Source organism: Drosophila bipectinata, chromosome 3L (assembly GCF_030179905.1).
Source record: "Drosophila bipectinata strain 14024-0381.07 chromosome 3L, DbipHiC1v2, whole genome shotgun sequence".
Classification (NCBI taxonomy): domain Eukaryota; kingdom Metazoa; phylum Arthropoda; class Insecta; order Diptera; family Drosophilidae; genus Drosophila; species Drosophila bipectinata.
Window position 1 is genome coordinate 5,087,729 of NC_091738.1, and position 15,766 is coordinate 5,103,494.

Consider the following 15,766-nt stretch of genomic DNA (forward strand, 5'->3'; position numbering starts at 1 on the left):
TATAAAAATCTTATAAACCCCATTTTCTTTTATCCATAATTCCCTTTTTGTTGAAAAGTCATGGCGAAATCGTAAGTGAGAACCACCATTTGATAAAAGCTTTTTATTATTACTGTAGGCAATCATAGGCCCGATCGATTATTCTCTGTTTTACAACCCATTCCGAACATATTTCGATTTATTGATAACGATTCGAGATTGCTGCCTGAGAGGTTTCTTTTCCCGTTCGTAGAAATTCATTTTTCAAAGAGTTTGCAACGTGGAAAGATGGATATTTTTTGGGCTCTGGTGGCCCTGAGTTGCCTGACCTTGGCGGCTGGTCTGCAGAAAACCAATGCATATGAAGGGTAAGCTTTTTTAAATAATATAGAATATTTTCTTTACAATATCCGTTCTTAGATACAAGGTCTATGAAGTTTTCTCGAAAGCCAGATCGGCGAGCAACGAACTATTCCTCTCGGAGTTGGCCAATAATCAGACGTACTATGAAGTGCTTTCAGGATCCAAAGGACGAGCATCCGCCAGGGTGATGGTTCATCCAGAGGAGCAGTTAAATTTCGTTCAGCTGATGGCCCATCATAGTGTGAGCTATGAGGTTGTAAGCCAGAATTTGGGTCTCACATTGCGTCGTCAGTTTGAAAAAAATCGCATGTTGCGACAATTGTATCCCTACAATGGAAGATTGGGCACGGAGAGGTTCTACACCCACGCTGAGATCAACCAGTTTATCGAGGATTTGGCCAAGGAGAACCCTCGGAGGGCCTTTATCAAAACCGTGGGCAAAAGCTACGAAGGTCGTCTTATAAAAACCATAACCATTACTAATGGTGATTCCAGACGCAATAAGAACGTTATCCTCGTGGATGGTGGTTTTCATGCCCGGGAATGGATATCTCCAGCTACGGTTGTATATCTAATCAACCAGTTGGTGTATAATCTGGAAGAGAATGCGGATTTGTTGGAGGATTTTGACTGGGTTATCCTGCCCGTTGTAAATCCCGATGGGTATGAGTACACTCAAATATCAGAAGATACGCGAGATTGGCGAAAAACCAGGAAACCGAGTAGTTCTGAATGTGTTGGTACCGACCCCAATAGGAACTTTGACTTCCATTGGAAGGAGAGCGGTGCCTCCGACGATCCTTGCAATAATACCTATGCCGGAGCAAACCCCTTCTCTGAGCCGGAAGCTCTGATTGTCAGCGACTTGATTCGAACTTATTCGGACCGAGGACAATTTTATTTGACTTTGCACTCCTATGGTCCTATGATCCTTTATCCTTGGGGTTATATAGAGTGAGTTCCTAATTTTTAGAGCCCTACTTTAATATAAATAAATACTTTTGTTTTGTTTTTATAAACAGTGAAGTCCCCGAAACTGTTGATGATCTGCACGAGGTGGCCAAAGCTGGATATGAAGCCATTTTGGAAGCCACTGGCACCGTCTATAAGTACGGACCCTCTACTACTACAATAGGTTACGCAGCCGCTGGGGCTAGTGATGATTATGCCTTTAACGAAGGATTCCCCATATCGTTTACCATGGAACTTCCCCCAGGAGGTGTCACTGGCTTCGACCCCCCAGCCTCGGATATCGATCGATTGGTGAAGGAGTCGTGGATCGGTATTTCGGCCATGGCACGGAAAGTGGTCACAAAATACCCGCTTGCATAAATGCCTGAAGTACTATTAACCAATTTGTCAATTACTTTCAGGTAATAAAACGAGTCACTAAAATTCCCCTCAATGCTTTGGTCAATTGCTTAATCAATGTGATTATTAGCTATTTAGATAATGAGTTGTATTTTCACTTTTTTTTTTGATAGGCATAGAGCTCTTTAAATATTATTTAACTTGTATGTTTTTTGTGTATTTCAACGATAGTAAAAAATGATATTTATTTATTTAAATAACAAATAAATAGAAAGGGAATTCCAGAATGCTTAATCTACTCCTTAAGAGCGCTCTTAGATAATTAAAAACAACAACTAGTTGGCTTTCGAACTTAATTGTTGGCCGCCTTTTATATAAATTTTAAAAACATTTTTTAATGGATTTTGATATGTTTTTATTTGTACAGAAGGCACTAAATTAAACAACTTCCAAAAATCCAACAGTTATAAACATATTCTTGATGCTAATCGTGTTTTTTTTTTGCAAAAAATTCTGGGAAATAATTCCCTTGAATTCTTTGACCTTTTCTAAAATACATACTCGCAATAAGCAATCACTGCATAAACCCTGTTTCTGATAAGAAATTCCTATAAAAATCCGAAGCCAGTATTATTGAAGCATCAGTTGATATTTTTCTGTTAGCTCTTAAGCCGGCAAGTTTCATTGAAAGAATAATTAAAAAATGATTCTATCGGTAGTGTTCCTGCTGTTGATCTCAACTTCCTTGGGATCAGACGAAGAGGTAATATTGATAAGAGAGAACATATTTGAAAAGTTAAGGATACTTATTCCACATTCTGCAGTATTGCTCTGATTCGAATGAGAGGGAAGAGGAGTGTGGAACCATTTTCTATCCGATTGTGAAACCCCTACTCAGATACTTTGAGATTTGCCAGCAGAAAGATGTCAAGAGCTCCCACTGGCATGATAAGTATACAGAGGCGCTGGAAAAATACTCGGATTTGCAAACAAGACATTCGAGTTTGCAAACAAAATATTCGGATTTGCAAACAAAATATTCGAATTTGCATGATGAGTTACAAGAAAAGTGGAGTGACAAATTCTCGGAATTGCAAACAAGCAATAAAAAGAAAGATCTCGAAATTGACGATCTTAAATCTCAAATCAATCAATTAAATAATCAAATCGATTTTCTGCAAAAAACAAGTGAGCTGGAAAAACTAACAAGTCAAGTTAGCAAAGACATTGAAAAGGACTCTAACAATTTTAAAACCAGGACACAATTGCCAGATCGATGTCCAAACAGCCAAAAATACCGCATGGTCATCCAGGAAATACAATTACCAGGATCGGATCCTTTTAAAGTATCTTGCTATTCGGATGTAAATGAAGGATCCGGTTGGATGCTGGTTGCACAAAAAAAAAGCTATTCAAATGTATTTAATCGTACACATGAAGAATTCAAAAACGGTTTCCACCACTCCAACCAAGATTCATTTATCGGATTAGAAAGATTGCATATGATAACCAGCAGAAGGCCTCATCAGATAATGTACTTTGAGCAGTATATTAATAGTGATGATTCTTATTTTATGAAATGCGACCACTTTATTTTGGGTATCGAAAACGAAGGATACAATCTGAAAGAAATTGATGGGTGTACTGGAGATACCTATCTCTTAGATGAGGGAGCCAAGTTTTCATCATTTGATCGGAATTTTGAAGGAATGCTGGGTCGTAACTTTGCAAAGGAACATGCCATTGGCTGGTGGTTTAATTTTAGGTATATATTCTACACAAGCTGATATAAAATCATATTATTAATTCGTTTTTTAATTTGGTAGATATCCACGTGGTAGTATTTTTGACTTTCAAACACGTTTGATGCACATGTTTATCCGAAGGAAAGACTAAAGGAACCGGTCAGCCTTTGGAAACTTTGGGAAATTAAATATAACGATGAAATATAACAAGACATTTTCTAGTCAATTTAACTAGAAAACTGACAAAAAATGTTTAAGTATTTTTAAGTCATTCTACCCCCGAAACTACCTTTTGAAAGTGTAAAATAATGGGTATTTTAGCTATTTCCCGGTAAGAACGATTATCTAGACCACCCTCTTGAAATCCAAGCACTTAATGGTCCCAATTACTGAGCCCCCGATAAGACGTAACAGGTCGGAGCACCTCGAACAATGTGGCCCAGTGTGTCAATGCCGACGCTCGGAGGAGACCCACCCAGAGCTCTACTAATTGGAACGAAGACACAGCGATTATAAAATATCCCTCTGCTTTATTGCTCCCGTTCAGTACTTCTCCACGACTTTCTGGGCCATGGCCTTGATGCCCACCCAGGTTTCGGAGACCATGGAATTGATCTGGCTGGTACTTGGGTTGAAGCCAGTACCTCCGGCTGGCAGTTCCATGGTGATGGAGATGGGGAAGTTGGCCACTGCGAAGGCGTAATCATCGCTGCCACCGGCGGCGGCATAGAGGACGTTCGTGGAACTGCCCACGGTGTACTTGGTGCCAGTGGCACTCTTGATGGCATCGGCTCCGGCTTGGGCAACCTCGTTGATGTTCTTCCAGGTGCTGGGAAGGGATCTAGGGGAGGATAATAATATATTATATGTGACTTTATGAAACTATTGACTACTTACGAGGTCCATCCATACGGGTAAAGCAGGTAGTTTCCATAGGAGTGTAGGGTCAGATAGAATACTCCATTTTTAGTGTTCAGGAGAAGATCCCTGAGAACCTGGGTCTCCGGCTCAGAGAAGGCCGTCTCGCCCTTGAAAGTGTCTGAGCAGGACGAGCTGGAGGCACCAACCTCTCCCCAGTGGTAGTCAAAGTTTCGGTTGGCATCGGTTCCGTAACAGGAGCTGGTCACCGGCTTGCGGGTCTTGCGCCACATCCTGGTGCTTGTGTGGGTGTACTCATAGCCGTCGGGGTTAACCACTGGCAGGATGACCCAGTCATAGTCCTTCAGCAGATCCGAGTTGGCGGCAAAGTTCTCCACCAGCTGGTGGATAACATACAGGGCTCCAGCGTGGGCGATCCACTCGCGGGCATGGATGCCGGCATCCAGGAAGATCACATTCTTGCCAGTGCGTCCATCGCCGTTGGTAATGGTGATGGTCTTGATGTTGCGGTTCTCGTAGGACTTGCCGACCACCTGGACGGTCACGCGGCTGGGATAGGCGGCGGCCAGTTCATCCAGATAGGCGTTGATCTCGTCGAATCGGTGGAAGGCCGTGAAGCTGATGCTGCGTCCGGCGGACCTCAGATTCATCAATCGCTGGCTCTGGTTCTCAGCCTCGTCCTGGCGCAGTGAGGCACCCAAATCCTCCGCAACAACAGAGTACTCCAAGTTGTACTTCTCCAGCAGTAGCTCGAATCCCTCCTGATCTTTCGGCTGCACCATCACACGGCTGGGAGCGTCCACAGAGCGGGGCAAGTCAAAGAAGTCGTAGTCCTCGTTGTTGGAGAGGCGCAATAGCACCTGTTTCTCAAAGGCATTTCGTGATTTGACGTCGTAGACCTTGAATCTGTTTAGGATAGAATATTATCCTATAAGAATTGTATCGTCTAATATGTATTCCGGGGGATAACTCACCCATCGTAGCTATCGGCGGCCAAGGCCATACCGATCAGCAGCAGCACCAGCGCGATTTGTTTAAGCATTTTGTAGTCCGCTCCGTTCCGTATTGTTCCGGCTCAGGGCTTCTAATGAGGCCCACATTCAACGGTGCTAGCTTATATAGCCAAACACCCACTCATTGCCCGATCAACCCAAACCACCCGCCCATTCGCCGCCGATAGCCGAAGCTTCGTCCTCCTAACAGTAAAGTTAAGGGTGACGTTGACGTTCTGTCGAAGAATTTGATCGGGAAACGGTTATCGGTAGTATCAGTTCTATCCCAGAAGCGATGAGGGGTGATGTCTCGAGGGGCTTTGGGCTTTGGAGCTCCACTTGCTTCGATTTGTGGTTGGGGCTCCGACAGGTGATGAGGCAAGTATGGAGAAAATCTCACAATATTTACAGCCTTTGACAAAAGAATGACAGTCGGGTTTTCGAGTAATTTAATGATAGTATTTTAAGAAATCGTTTAATTTTAGCCAGTCATTAGATTATAATTTAAAATTCACATTCTATGGCTGTTTTATAATAGATAAAATACCTTTAAATAAATATATTATTTATAGTCAGTACTGTAAAAGCTGCACGAGTGCAGAAAAACCCATAACATTGTGACTGCGATTCACTAACCTCAATAGTCAGGTTTAAATCAAAATTGTCGTTGGCCTAAAGATACCATTTATTCTTGGCTCGTAAATCTGGTCTTCTGACTAACCAACTTTACGCAATCAGCGTTTGATTTATGTGGTTCTTTTAACCTTAGACTTTGTCAATTCTTGGAGCACGCCAGTCTATATCTCAATATATACCACTGGGTTCGGGCCTGGGACTGTTTTGCGGAACGTGGCTTTATCAGTTCATGTGGTGCACTGCACCAAGAAAAAACTTCCAAGTTTTAAACAATACTACCTAACAAAAAAACTGCGCAGAAAACCGACAATCCAAATATGACAAAAACACAAAAACTAAAAACTCATCTGCCGCGCACACAAAATATATTTGAAAATTTATTGCATTTCATGAGTTTTTCCATATTTGTCTGCATTTGTAGGCAGACTTTTGGTCACAAAACTTTTGGCTGCTGCAAATACAACAACAAAAACATAGAAAAGAGTCAACAATTGACAACAACAACCATGGTGGCTAGTACAACAAGGAAGTTGCTTACTTAAAACTGACAATAAGCGCATGGAAATGACAAAAAACACTCCGGAAACTGTTGGCTCGTAATTTTGAATGGGCCATTGGCAGCGACAGGCCTACGAAACTGCCAACCCACCGACACCTCACTCTAACCCTCAGGTTTTTGGCCAGGAGATTTCACTACAAAGGAGAGGGTTTTATTGATAAAGTATGTGGGTTATTTAGTGGCAATTATTATCATTTTTAAAGTTGTTGCTAAATAGCTTAATATTTCCTTATAAACTATATCTGTAAATATTTCTTTTATTAAAGAATAGGGCATAAACCATTCGATCTGAGCTCTGAACAACCTTTATTGTATTTTTTTTTGGACTGCATGTGACTGGCTAAAAAAAGTTGGTAGTGAGTGGGCTGTATTTGTTTTCTTTTGGTTTTAGTTTTGGGTTTACGAAAACTTTTGGTTAACCCTTTCAGCTGGCTTTTTCGCGGCATTGTTTGTCATGCAGACCCATTTAAAGGGAAATTAAACTAAATTATTCACAGGGCATTGATAGCACAGGCAGGGCTTTAATTTGTTAATTGAAATTGATGTGAAAAATCGAAAGTATTTTGAGGCAAATTCCTTGTAAGTAGTTCTCTCTTAATTCATTAGTCTGTCATTTGCATTTAAAAGTTTGGTGCTGCGGATCTTTAATTTTCATTTTGCATAAATTACGATGACTAAGGCCACAAAAGGAACCTGCCAGAAGCCGGAATCCAAAAGCCAGAAGCTGGGCATGAACTTGCGGCTTTTATTGCTCTATTAGAGAAAGGGTGAGTGGTATGGGAAAGGGGTTACTCCCTGTAAAGTGTTGGATGTCAAAAACTTCCGAGGGAGTCATGGCTCGGCTGGGGAGGATTTTAATTAAAATTCATCTTCACATTTAATCAAATCATGGCAACCCCTTGGCTTTGGGCGTCGACTTTCGGCCTGCCACTGACATCGACACTTCTTCTGCCGACTCCTCTAATTAAGTGCGAAAAATCGTTAAATGTAAAATCAAATCGTGCAAAAAGTAATTGGAGGAACATTGGGGTGCGAGCGGAAGTTTAAATGGACTAAATTGTTGGCATTGTTTTCGGTTTGGATTAAGGCCACAGCCAGCGATGGGTGGAGGTTAAGTGGTTGGAGGTGGCAGGTGTCAAATATATACAATCTATTATATACTCGTTGCCGGCTTTGAATTTGGATTTTACTTTTGCCAATTTTCTTAATTGCCAGCCGGAAACTTGCGTTGGAATTTGCACTTTAATTTTCAAGTGGCTAGAGGGCATATATAAGCTCGATTTGATCCCAAATTGGCAGTTACATTGAGTTAGGAACTGACCCTGCTGCTACCGTTTCTAAGGGCTTACGAGGATTTTTATGAATACTCGATATATTCTGATGATTATATGAAGAGAAAAGCTCAGCAATCCCTACTTAAAAGCCTGTAGTGGCTAAGCCACGATATTCTTTATACACGACTGGATAAAGTCATTGGTATGATATAAAAATAAAGCCCTTTGAAGATGAACAAAGGCTATTATAGCGTTCCTGTTTATATTTTTTTTACTGAAATATTTTGTATTTTCTTGTTCATTCTACACTCTTCAGGAATCCTTTTTCCCAGGACTTTGTTTTGCATTTGACATAGATTGCGGTACTGTCACTTCAAACACTTGCATGCATACATTTATTTGTATAAAACTCATGCATATTTATAACTTTAACGCTACCCTGTCCTACGACAACTGAAAAGACCCCGTTTTAAACTAAACAAATCGGACCGGGCAGGTTCTGGATTCTCGATTCTCGATTCCGGATTTCTGTTCTGAGATTCCGGAATCGTTCGTTGACAGGCTGGAATGATTTTAATTGCTTTGCGTTTTGTTGCCACTTTCGGCTTAGCCGGTTTTGCGGCGAATTGAGTTCATCGAGCCAGATTCTTTTCTTTCTATAGCAGTAATGGATTAACTCTCTCTTAACTCTCTCTTCGATTTCATTTAACAAATGTTATTTAAATTTAAACTAGAGCAGGGTTCAGGTGAGATTTAGTAAGAAAAGTAATATGAATATCTTGAATTATTGGAATTGTTTGGAGACAAGGTGGTGCAAATATTTACAATCTATTGTATCATTAATAGATAGTCTTAGTAAATTCCACCTTTTGGATCTTAGCTTTAGTCAATTTTCTTAACTGCCAGCCGGAAATTCTCGTTTGAATTTCCACTTTAATTTTAAGGTCAGCTGCACTTTATATATTTTTTTACGTTTGAGTGCATTCGCCCACAAAATCAACCGTATATATAAGCACGATTCAAAGTCAGATCGGCAGTTACTTGGAACTCTGATCTGGCCCGAGATGAAGCTTATTTTTTCAGCTCTTTGCCTGATCCTGCTGCTGCCGTTCCTAATGGCTTTCGACAATGCACCGATTTACGAGGATGTCGATCGCCAGCGGGTGGGGGTTTATCCCCCAGTTGAAGGACAAAGGACACCCACGAAACTAGGTCCCATTAATGTAAAGCCACGGAATCCCGATAGTTTGAGGGGTTTGGGATAAGGACTATTCTATTGATAGATATTAAAATAAAATCCTGCTGTAGACTTACTAAAATTCAAGTTGTTTTGGAATTGAGTTTCAATACAATTTTAAAAGTGTATAAAAACAAAAAACAGGAAACCATGTGAAAAATATAAAAAACGTTCTCAAAAATGAGAACAACTAAACAAGCGGCCCACGTCCACCTGCCGTTTGCTGCCTCTTTCCCCTCAGCCCGACCTGTCTCTGTCATACACCTGCACTCGCTTGCAACAAAGCCAAGTAAGTCGTATTAAATTTAATTGGATTTGAGTGTTTACCTGGCGTCCCAAGCCGACGGCAAAGCCACAGGCAGCGGCTAAAGCTGCTGGCAAAAATGCGTTCTACTTTTGCTTTCTTTTCTGTACTCTGCCAGAGGATACTACTCTTTTTGGGTTACTATTCAGAAATAGTTAACCTCATAAGACGATATAATTATATAATAACAATTATTAATGGTCCATAGTAGTTTATACATACGTCGGTAAACTATATCCTACACCGGTTATACTTGTATGTTTCAAATAAAGTTTTGTCTGACCTGGTTGCATCTTGATTGAATATGAGATATCTTAACCATAAAAAAGTAAAAAGTATACCATTGTCGGTTCTTCTTAAAAAGAGTATTCGTATGGTGCCTTTCATTGTGCATTTGTTCCTGGTGAGCTTGTATTGTCGTGTAGAGTGGCAGCATAAAATTCATACATTTCCACAGGTAGCAAGCGGCTTAAGTCGGATTTTATAGACATACATGGTGGCTGGGCGAAAGGGAGAAATGGTAGGAAAGTTCTCTCCCGGAGAAAGTGCAATGATAAACTACAAATATTGCGTATACGCCCCGTGGCCATTGTCATCGCAACGCTTTTATTTGCAGACCAAAAGACCAATTAGCGCGATACATATGTGGATGTGAGTGTGTGTGTGTGTACATACACCACTACAAATGTATAATAATACAGTTAGCTGCGGTTTTTTTTCCATCTGCTCAGGTTGTATGAATTCATAGCATACTTTTCGGTGGCCAGCCATCACAAAAGTTTTAGAAGTAAAGCAAAGTTTATAAAAGAGACTATAGCTTTAAATTACTGCCATACTTTTATAAACACTATAAAAATCTATTATGCCACTAATTAACTCTTATTTTTGTTTTTTTTTTAAATTTAAGGATTAAATTAAATTATAGAATGCTGCTTATTTTGCAATGCAGATCCCTTCGAAGGCTTCGAGTGCAGACCCGCCGCTGGTTGGCTGAAATGTTAGCATGCAAATATGATAAATCACCGCCATTATTGGGCCATCAATCAAAATTATGCGTCCCGTATTGTCAGAGCTGCCCCTTTCTCTTTCCGCCATGCTCCGCCTGGTCCTGTCTCTGCCTCTGTTTTGTGTGCCAAGTGTCTAATTGAATAACGAAGCGTGCAAATTGAGGCGCTCCCCGCCACGCCCAGTCTAACCCTATATGCTAAAGCCAGATAGAGATAAATACGGAGTGGGAGTGGCTCCAACTGGTAGCTGGGGATGGTAGCTAGCCCGGCGGCAGTTAACAACACATCCGTTGAGATTTATTGGGAGAGACAGGCAGACGGAAAGTGTCGCACTTTCGATGTCTGCGGTTCGTCCCCGCAGGCGGGACTCACAGCATGTTTTTCTCCGGGCCAGGACTTGCTTTAAAACTCGCCCCAATCCCCCGTATAGCTCGCACATTAACATAGTTTTTTAGCATCAGGTATGCAAATGCCTTTGGAGGTTTACCAGCTTGCACAGGCACACCTGTATTTCCAGCCAGGATAACCACCGATCCGCTATCCAGGACTTACAAGCTACAAACACTGGGAATACTTATTCTTAAAAATAATCAACAAATATTTCGAAAATGGATTAACTATTAAGAGTAAATAATAATCCTATTGCAGTAGCTTTTAAAGTATTTAATTAGTTGCATAAGTAATCTCTTAAGTTGATTTTTTCCAGTGCACTGATACCCTGCTACCGTTACGCTTACATTTACTGTTACATGTTGGTTTTTAATCCCGTTGCATTTGATTGTATGCAGTTGCTGCAAAAAGTAATTTAGTTCCGCAAGCGTCTTTGCCTCCTTTCTTCCGCCTTTCTCCTTTCTCCTACTTCCTGCTCGTCCTTTTCGTCCTGTCCGTTTTTCGTGCTCCTGTTTAATTTGCAGCGTGTCAAAAAAGTAACTATGTTTGTAAAATGTACATATAGTGTCGTTGTGTGCATATAATTATTGCATTTCGCACGTCCCGGAAAACATCCAACTACCGATGCACTATGAAAAAAATTAAGTATTTTAGAAACTAAGTTAGTTGCATATGATAATACTCAAGAAGTAGATAAATAGAGTTTTATACAAGACAAAAGGATAACTCATTAATGACATATTATATCAAAAGATATCATAGTTATATTGTAAAGTCCTATCCATTCAGGATGGTATTTCTAGTGGAAGAAAATATAAAAAAAACCTGAATGGTACATTTATATCTAAGTCGAGTTTTTACAATTATTTTAACATTGATCTTTAAAAATATTTAAAAAAAATAGGAATCACGTATCCCTACTACATATAGAGTATTAATAAAATCTCCTTCAAACATCTATGATTTTATTTTTTGTGCATTTGTTCCAGTCTGTTTCCTTTGCAGTTGGAAAATGGCACATTTTCCGCTTTTCCTTGGCTCTCATTATACATCTTTGGTCTTTGTTTTTGTGTAAGTATTTTTTAATGATACATAAACTAAAAAGATACACACTCTCTGGTGTCGGCAACTCGTCTAAATTATTTACACATCCGTTTTGCATTTTCCGAGTTTGTTTGCTCCACGCATGGCCTGCACTCGAAGCATTTCCACTTTGCATTTTCCTCCGTTTTTCCGTTTTTATTTTTGGCCGCATTGTTCTCTCATTTGCAGCTCAACACTTTCTGTGTCATTGTGGTATCTGTCTGTGGTGGCTATTTGGGTGGTTGGGTGGCTAGGAAGTGTCTTCAGGCACTACCCTGCTTACTGCTCTTTGCTCCATGTCCCAGTCACATAATGAGTGTATTTTTTTTTGGCGCCTTTGAATTTGAAAACAAATTTATTAAACATTTTTTTAAAGAAATTAATATTTATTTTTATAATAATAGTATTGGGCTTTAAAAGTGGGCTTAAATATTGGGCTCTCTTCCCTATCCTCAATCAATTGCTGTAATTTCCCGCCTTACCTTGATTAACATTTTTCTTTCAACGGTTTCTCGACTAATTAAAGCCACAATCTACCAAAAATAAAATAGTTCCTGGCTAAAAACCAAAAATCCCAACCAAAACCCTTATGCAATTAGGTGGGGGAGTTTATTTAAATTCCTCCTCTGGCCAAGAGGATTTGGCCAAACACTTCTTCTGGCCTAACAAATTGTTTTCGCTGTCGTATTTCAACTGTTTTGGCCTCTAAGCTGGTTCCTGTTTTTCTTTCCCGTATTGTTGTTGTGGTTTGTTGCAAATAAAAATGGTAAAAGGCAATTGTTACGTTTTGGCGAACAAAACTAACTAACGGCCACACCAACTCAGACAATGGCTTTAATTTAACTGTCGGAAGTGAGGCAGAATGCAAAATACGAGTTGAACTTGCAAGCAATTTGCCCAGGATAATGGGGGAGTGAAGTAGTGGGGGAGTTTTAGGCCAGGCCAACTGGTTTACGCCCATTTCTCACTCAAGCTGAAGGCGATGCAGGTACAGTGTTAATAGTCTTGTATTAACGAGCTATTATATTGTATATAATTTAGATGGGAAGATAAAATAAAGGTTTGATAATTGAGGTTTAGAACAAATAACCTTTTAAATATAGTTTACAAATAAATCAAGGCTGGAAAAATTAGATAAAATACTCATTTTTAAGATGTGTATTTTTCATTTAATTTATTTTAAATTATTTCTAGTTTATTTGTCATCAAGGCTTTACTGTTGGTGTTTGCATTTTGCAAACATAAATCAAAGCCAACAAAAACTCGGCTGAATCGCAGCTCCGTTGCACGCACAGACAAAAAGCAAAAGAGAGGGGCGGGGAAAAAAAGGACCTCCGAAGAGGCCAGGAGAGCCTGGCGAAGAAAGCAGGAAAAGCTCAGTGTTAGAATTGAAGCCGGAGCTGAGTTGGTGCTTGTTGGTGCTTTATATTTTTGTTTTTTTCGCTTTTCGACTTTGCCTTTGGTATGTTCATTATTTTTATCTCTCTTGCAATGAATGCAAAACTACCAAACGGAACAAAAACAGCAACAAAACGGCAAACAGTGCCGGGGAAGTAGGGATCCAGGACTACGTGCCACGGACTACAGGGATCACAGGGTCTGGGCAGGCACACAAATATGCAAAACAGTTGGAGGATTCATGGCGTTCGAAATCTAGGCGTAAAGTGTGAATAACGCGTGGCAATGTGAATGAGCCAAAGGCGCTTTTCAGCTCAGAGACCAAAACTGAAAAAAAAATGTAAAACCGGAAATAAGGATAAATTGTAGAGAACGGGGAATGCAATCAGCGGATTTCTAATTTGGCCCAAAAAGCTGGATAGAGAAGGATGTTTTAGGGCGAAGACAAAGCATTGCACTGACAACATCCGTTGGATAATCAAAGCCATACCATTCGGTTGTTTAAACTTTTAAGTTTACTCAAATCGTGAAAATTATTTGAAAATATATACCATATTTAACATTTCCCCTTCTTTCATAACCAGGACTTGCTTCATCCTTGAAGGCAGCCATGTCATGTTAAATGCGCTGCAAAATTGCATTAACTACGCACGCTTGTCACTTTCTGATAAGGGAATTAAATTCTGCGGTTTTACGCTGGCGGCGTCACACAAAACCAAACCCTTCGTAGTCCTTCCGATTACCCACTTCTCCCGCCATTCTCTTGCCATATCCCTTCCGGCAGTGGCCGTGTTTATGGCCAGCGATGTCAGCGGAGCTGTCAACACTGAAAGCGAGACATAGCCATCTTGCCACAGCAGTCATCATCATCCTCATCGTCCTCCCTGGCGTTGACGGTTTCTTCTGCAATTCAATTTTCTCGGCCTGGTTTGGCTGAAACAAAGGATATTGTGGCATACTTTGCAGAAGCAGGTCCTTAATACTAGCCTATTTTCAGTTGGAAATAGCAGATTTTTTATTTACGATTTATCTTAACAGATTTAAGGATCTAATACTTTAATAAAAATAGTCTATATAACAAGTATTTCGTAGTTTATAACTCTATTCCAAGGATCTGCATACGCATCGAGGTCATCGGATGGCATTTACATGCCCATTGCAATTGCAATTGCAGCGATTTACATAGAAACGCAATTGCGCAACTAAGTTGGTCGACGGTGAGTGGATAATTACCACAAAACAGGCGCTATATCCAACAGAGACCATACAGACTATAGGAAGCATATAGGCTGGGGAAACCGCATCGTTCCGGCCTCTATATAAGTGGGCCATAAAGTAAACTTTTTTCCACACGCCGACCGGAAAAGTTTTCCTTTTGCAGAATTAATGTGCATATGGCACGCACAAATGTCAAGAGAGAAGGGGGATTACAAAAAAGAAGGATATATGAAGGGATACTATACAGAATATCCTATTCCAAAGACATTAAAAAAAGGCGTTGCTGCACTGCGCCAAACTTTAATGATATTTTGATTAATTTGATTAATTGCCTGGCCTCATAAATCATTAGTTTTCAGTATGCGGCTTATTATTGGTTTTACAAACACATCCACACGCACAGGGGGGTTATGGCCAGAGATATGTGTGTGTATATATGAAGTGTATCCCCCGGGTCTGACCCGAAGAAATCTGCTCGGTGGGACAGCGGTTGACAAATGGCATTTTGTTGCCTTGGCATGCCGCTGAGCTTGGGCTAAATATTTTCGTAATTACATTTCCACGTCGAGTAATTAATTTTGTCTCGCCTTGGCTGGCTTCACTCCGCTCAGTCTCCAGCCCCAGACCCTCAAGGATTTTCCCTTTTCCCGCCGCACTGTTTTGTTTTGTGTTGACATTTCGCATTATATGCTGCATACTTTTGTGCGTCTCTCGTCGAGTGCCTGAGATCGTTTTCTTGGGATTAGTCGCAGCCTTCACATTATCATTATTAATAAAATTATGTTTCATTATTTTATGGTTGGTATTGCCACACTTTTCATGTAATTCCGTCAACTTAAATCTGTTTTATTGCCGCCCGGCATCTGGCTTCAGGTTCACTCCTGAGGGACTGCACACGTAGATTCGGTCACATAAAAACTTTTCTGGCTACTTAAGCCGTTGGCAGGCCGAAAACTGTGGCCTAAATTATGCAACAAGGTGGCCGTAAAAACGGACAGCCATTCGGGGCATGTCGAACGGGGCGTATGCGTAATTAAGCATGAAACACAGGATCAGCATTAAGTGCGATTTTGTTTAAGGTAGAGGGATGAGGTTTTAAATTTTGTTATTTTAGCAGGCACTTAAGAGTTAAAGGAACTTAAGAGGATAAATTTAATATTCTTCTAGCTAGGTTTTATCCTTAATTTTATAAATATACTTGCAGTATCCCTTTAGACTTGCCTTAAACCACAAATACCTGTTAATGTCCTCATTGTTTAATTCCTTTGCTGACCCTTTTGTCCACCTCAAATGCTACAGCATAATTTGCTGGTAATGTACATGCATGTGGAGTCCTGCTGTTGTCCAGCTAAAGCTGACAACTTCACCCATAATACAGGTGAATACAGAAA

General features: G+C 40.3%; 2 protein-coding genes across 2 annotated transcripts; one reads left to right on the plus strand and one right to left on the minus strand.

Moving 5' to 3' along the window:
- Nucleotides 1–208: 208 nt before the first annotated feature.
- Nucleotides 209–1,737, plus strand: LOC108127565 (carboxypeptidase B1). The gene is made up of 3 exons (XM_017244693.3): nt 209–347; nt 400–1,296; nt 1,365–1,737. The coding sequence occupies exons 1-3, from the start codon at nt 268–270 to the stop codon at nt 1,672–1,674; spliced, it is 1,287 nt and encodes a 428-aa protein (XP_017100182.2). The 5' UTR covers nt 209–267; the 3' UTR covers nt 1,675–1,737.
- Nucleotides 1,738–3,908: 2,171 nt separating this feature from the next.
- Nucleotides 3,909–5,684, minus strand: LOC108127537 (carboxypeptidase B1). Its single transcript, XM_017244660.3, has 3 exons — nt 5,252–5,684; nt 4,296–5,183; nt 3,909–4,239 (listed from the first exon to the last, which is right to left on the minus strand). Exons 1-3 carry the CDS (start codon nt 5,317–5,319, stop codon nt 3,942–3,944), a joined length of 1,254 nt encoding a protein of 417 aa, XP_017100149.2. The 5' UTR covers nt 5,320–5,684; the 3' UTR covers nt 3,909–3,941.
- Nucleotides 5,685–15,766: the final 10,082 nt, after the last annotated feature.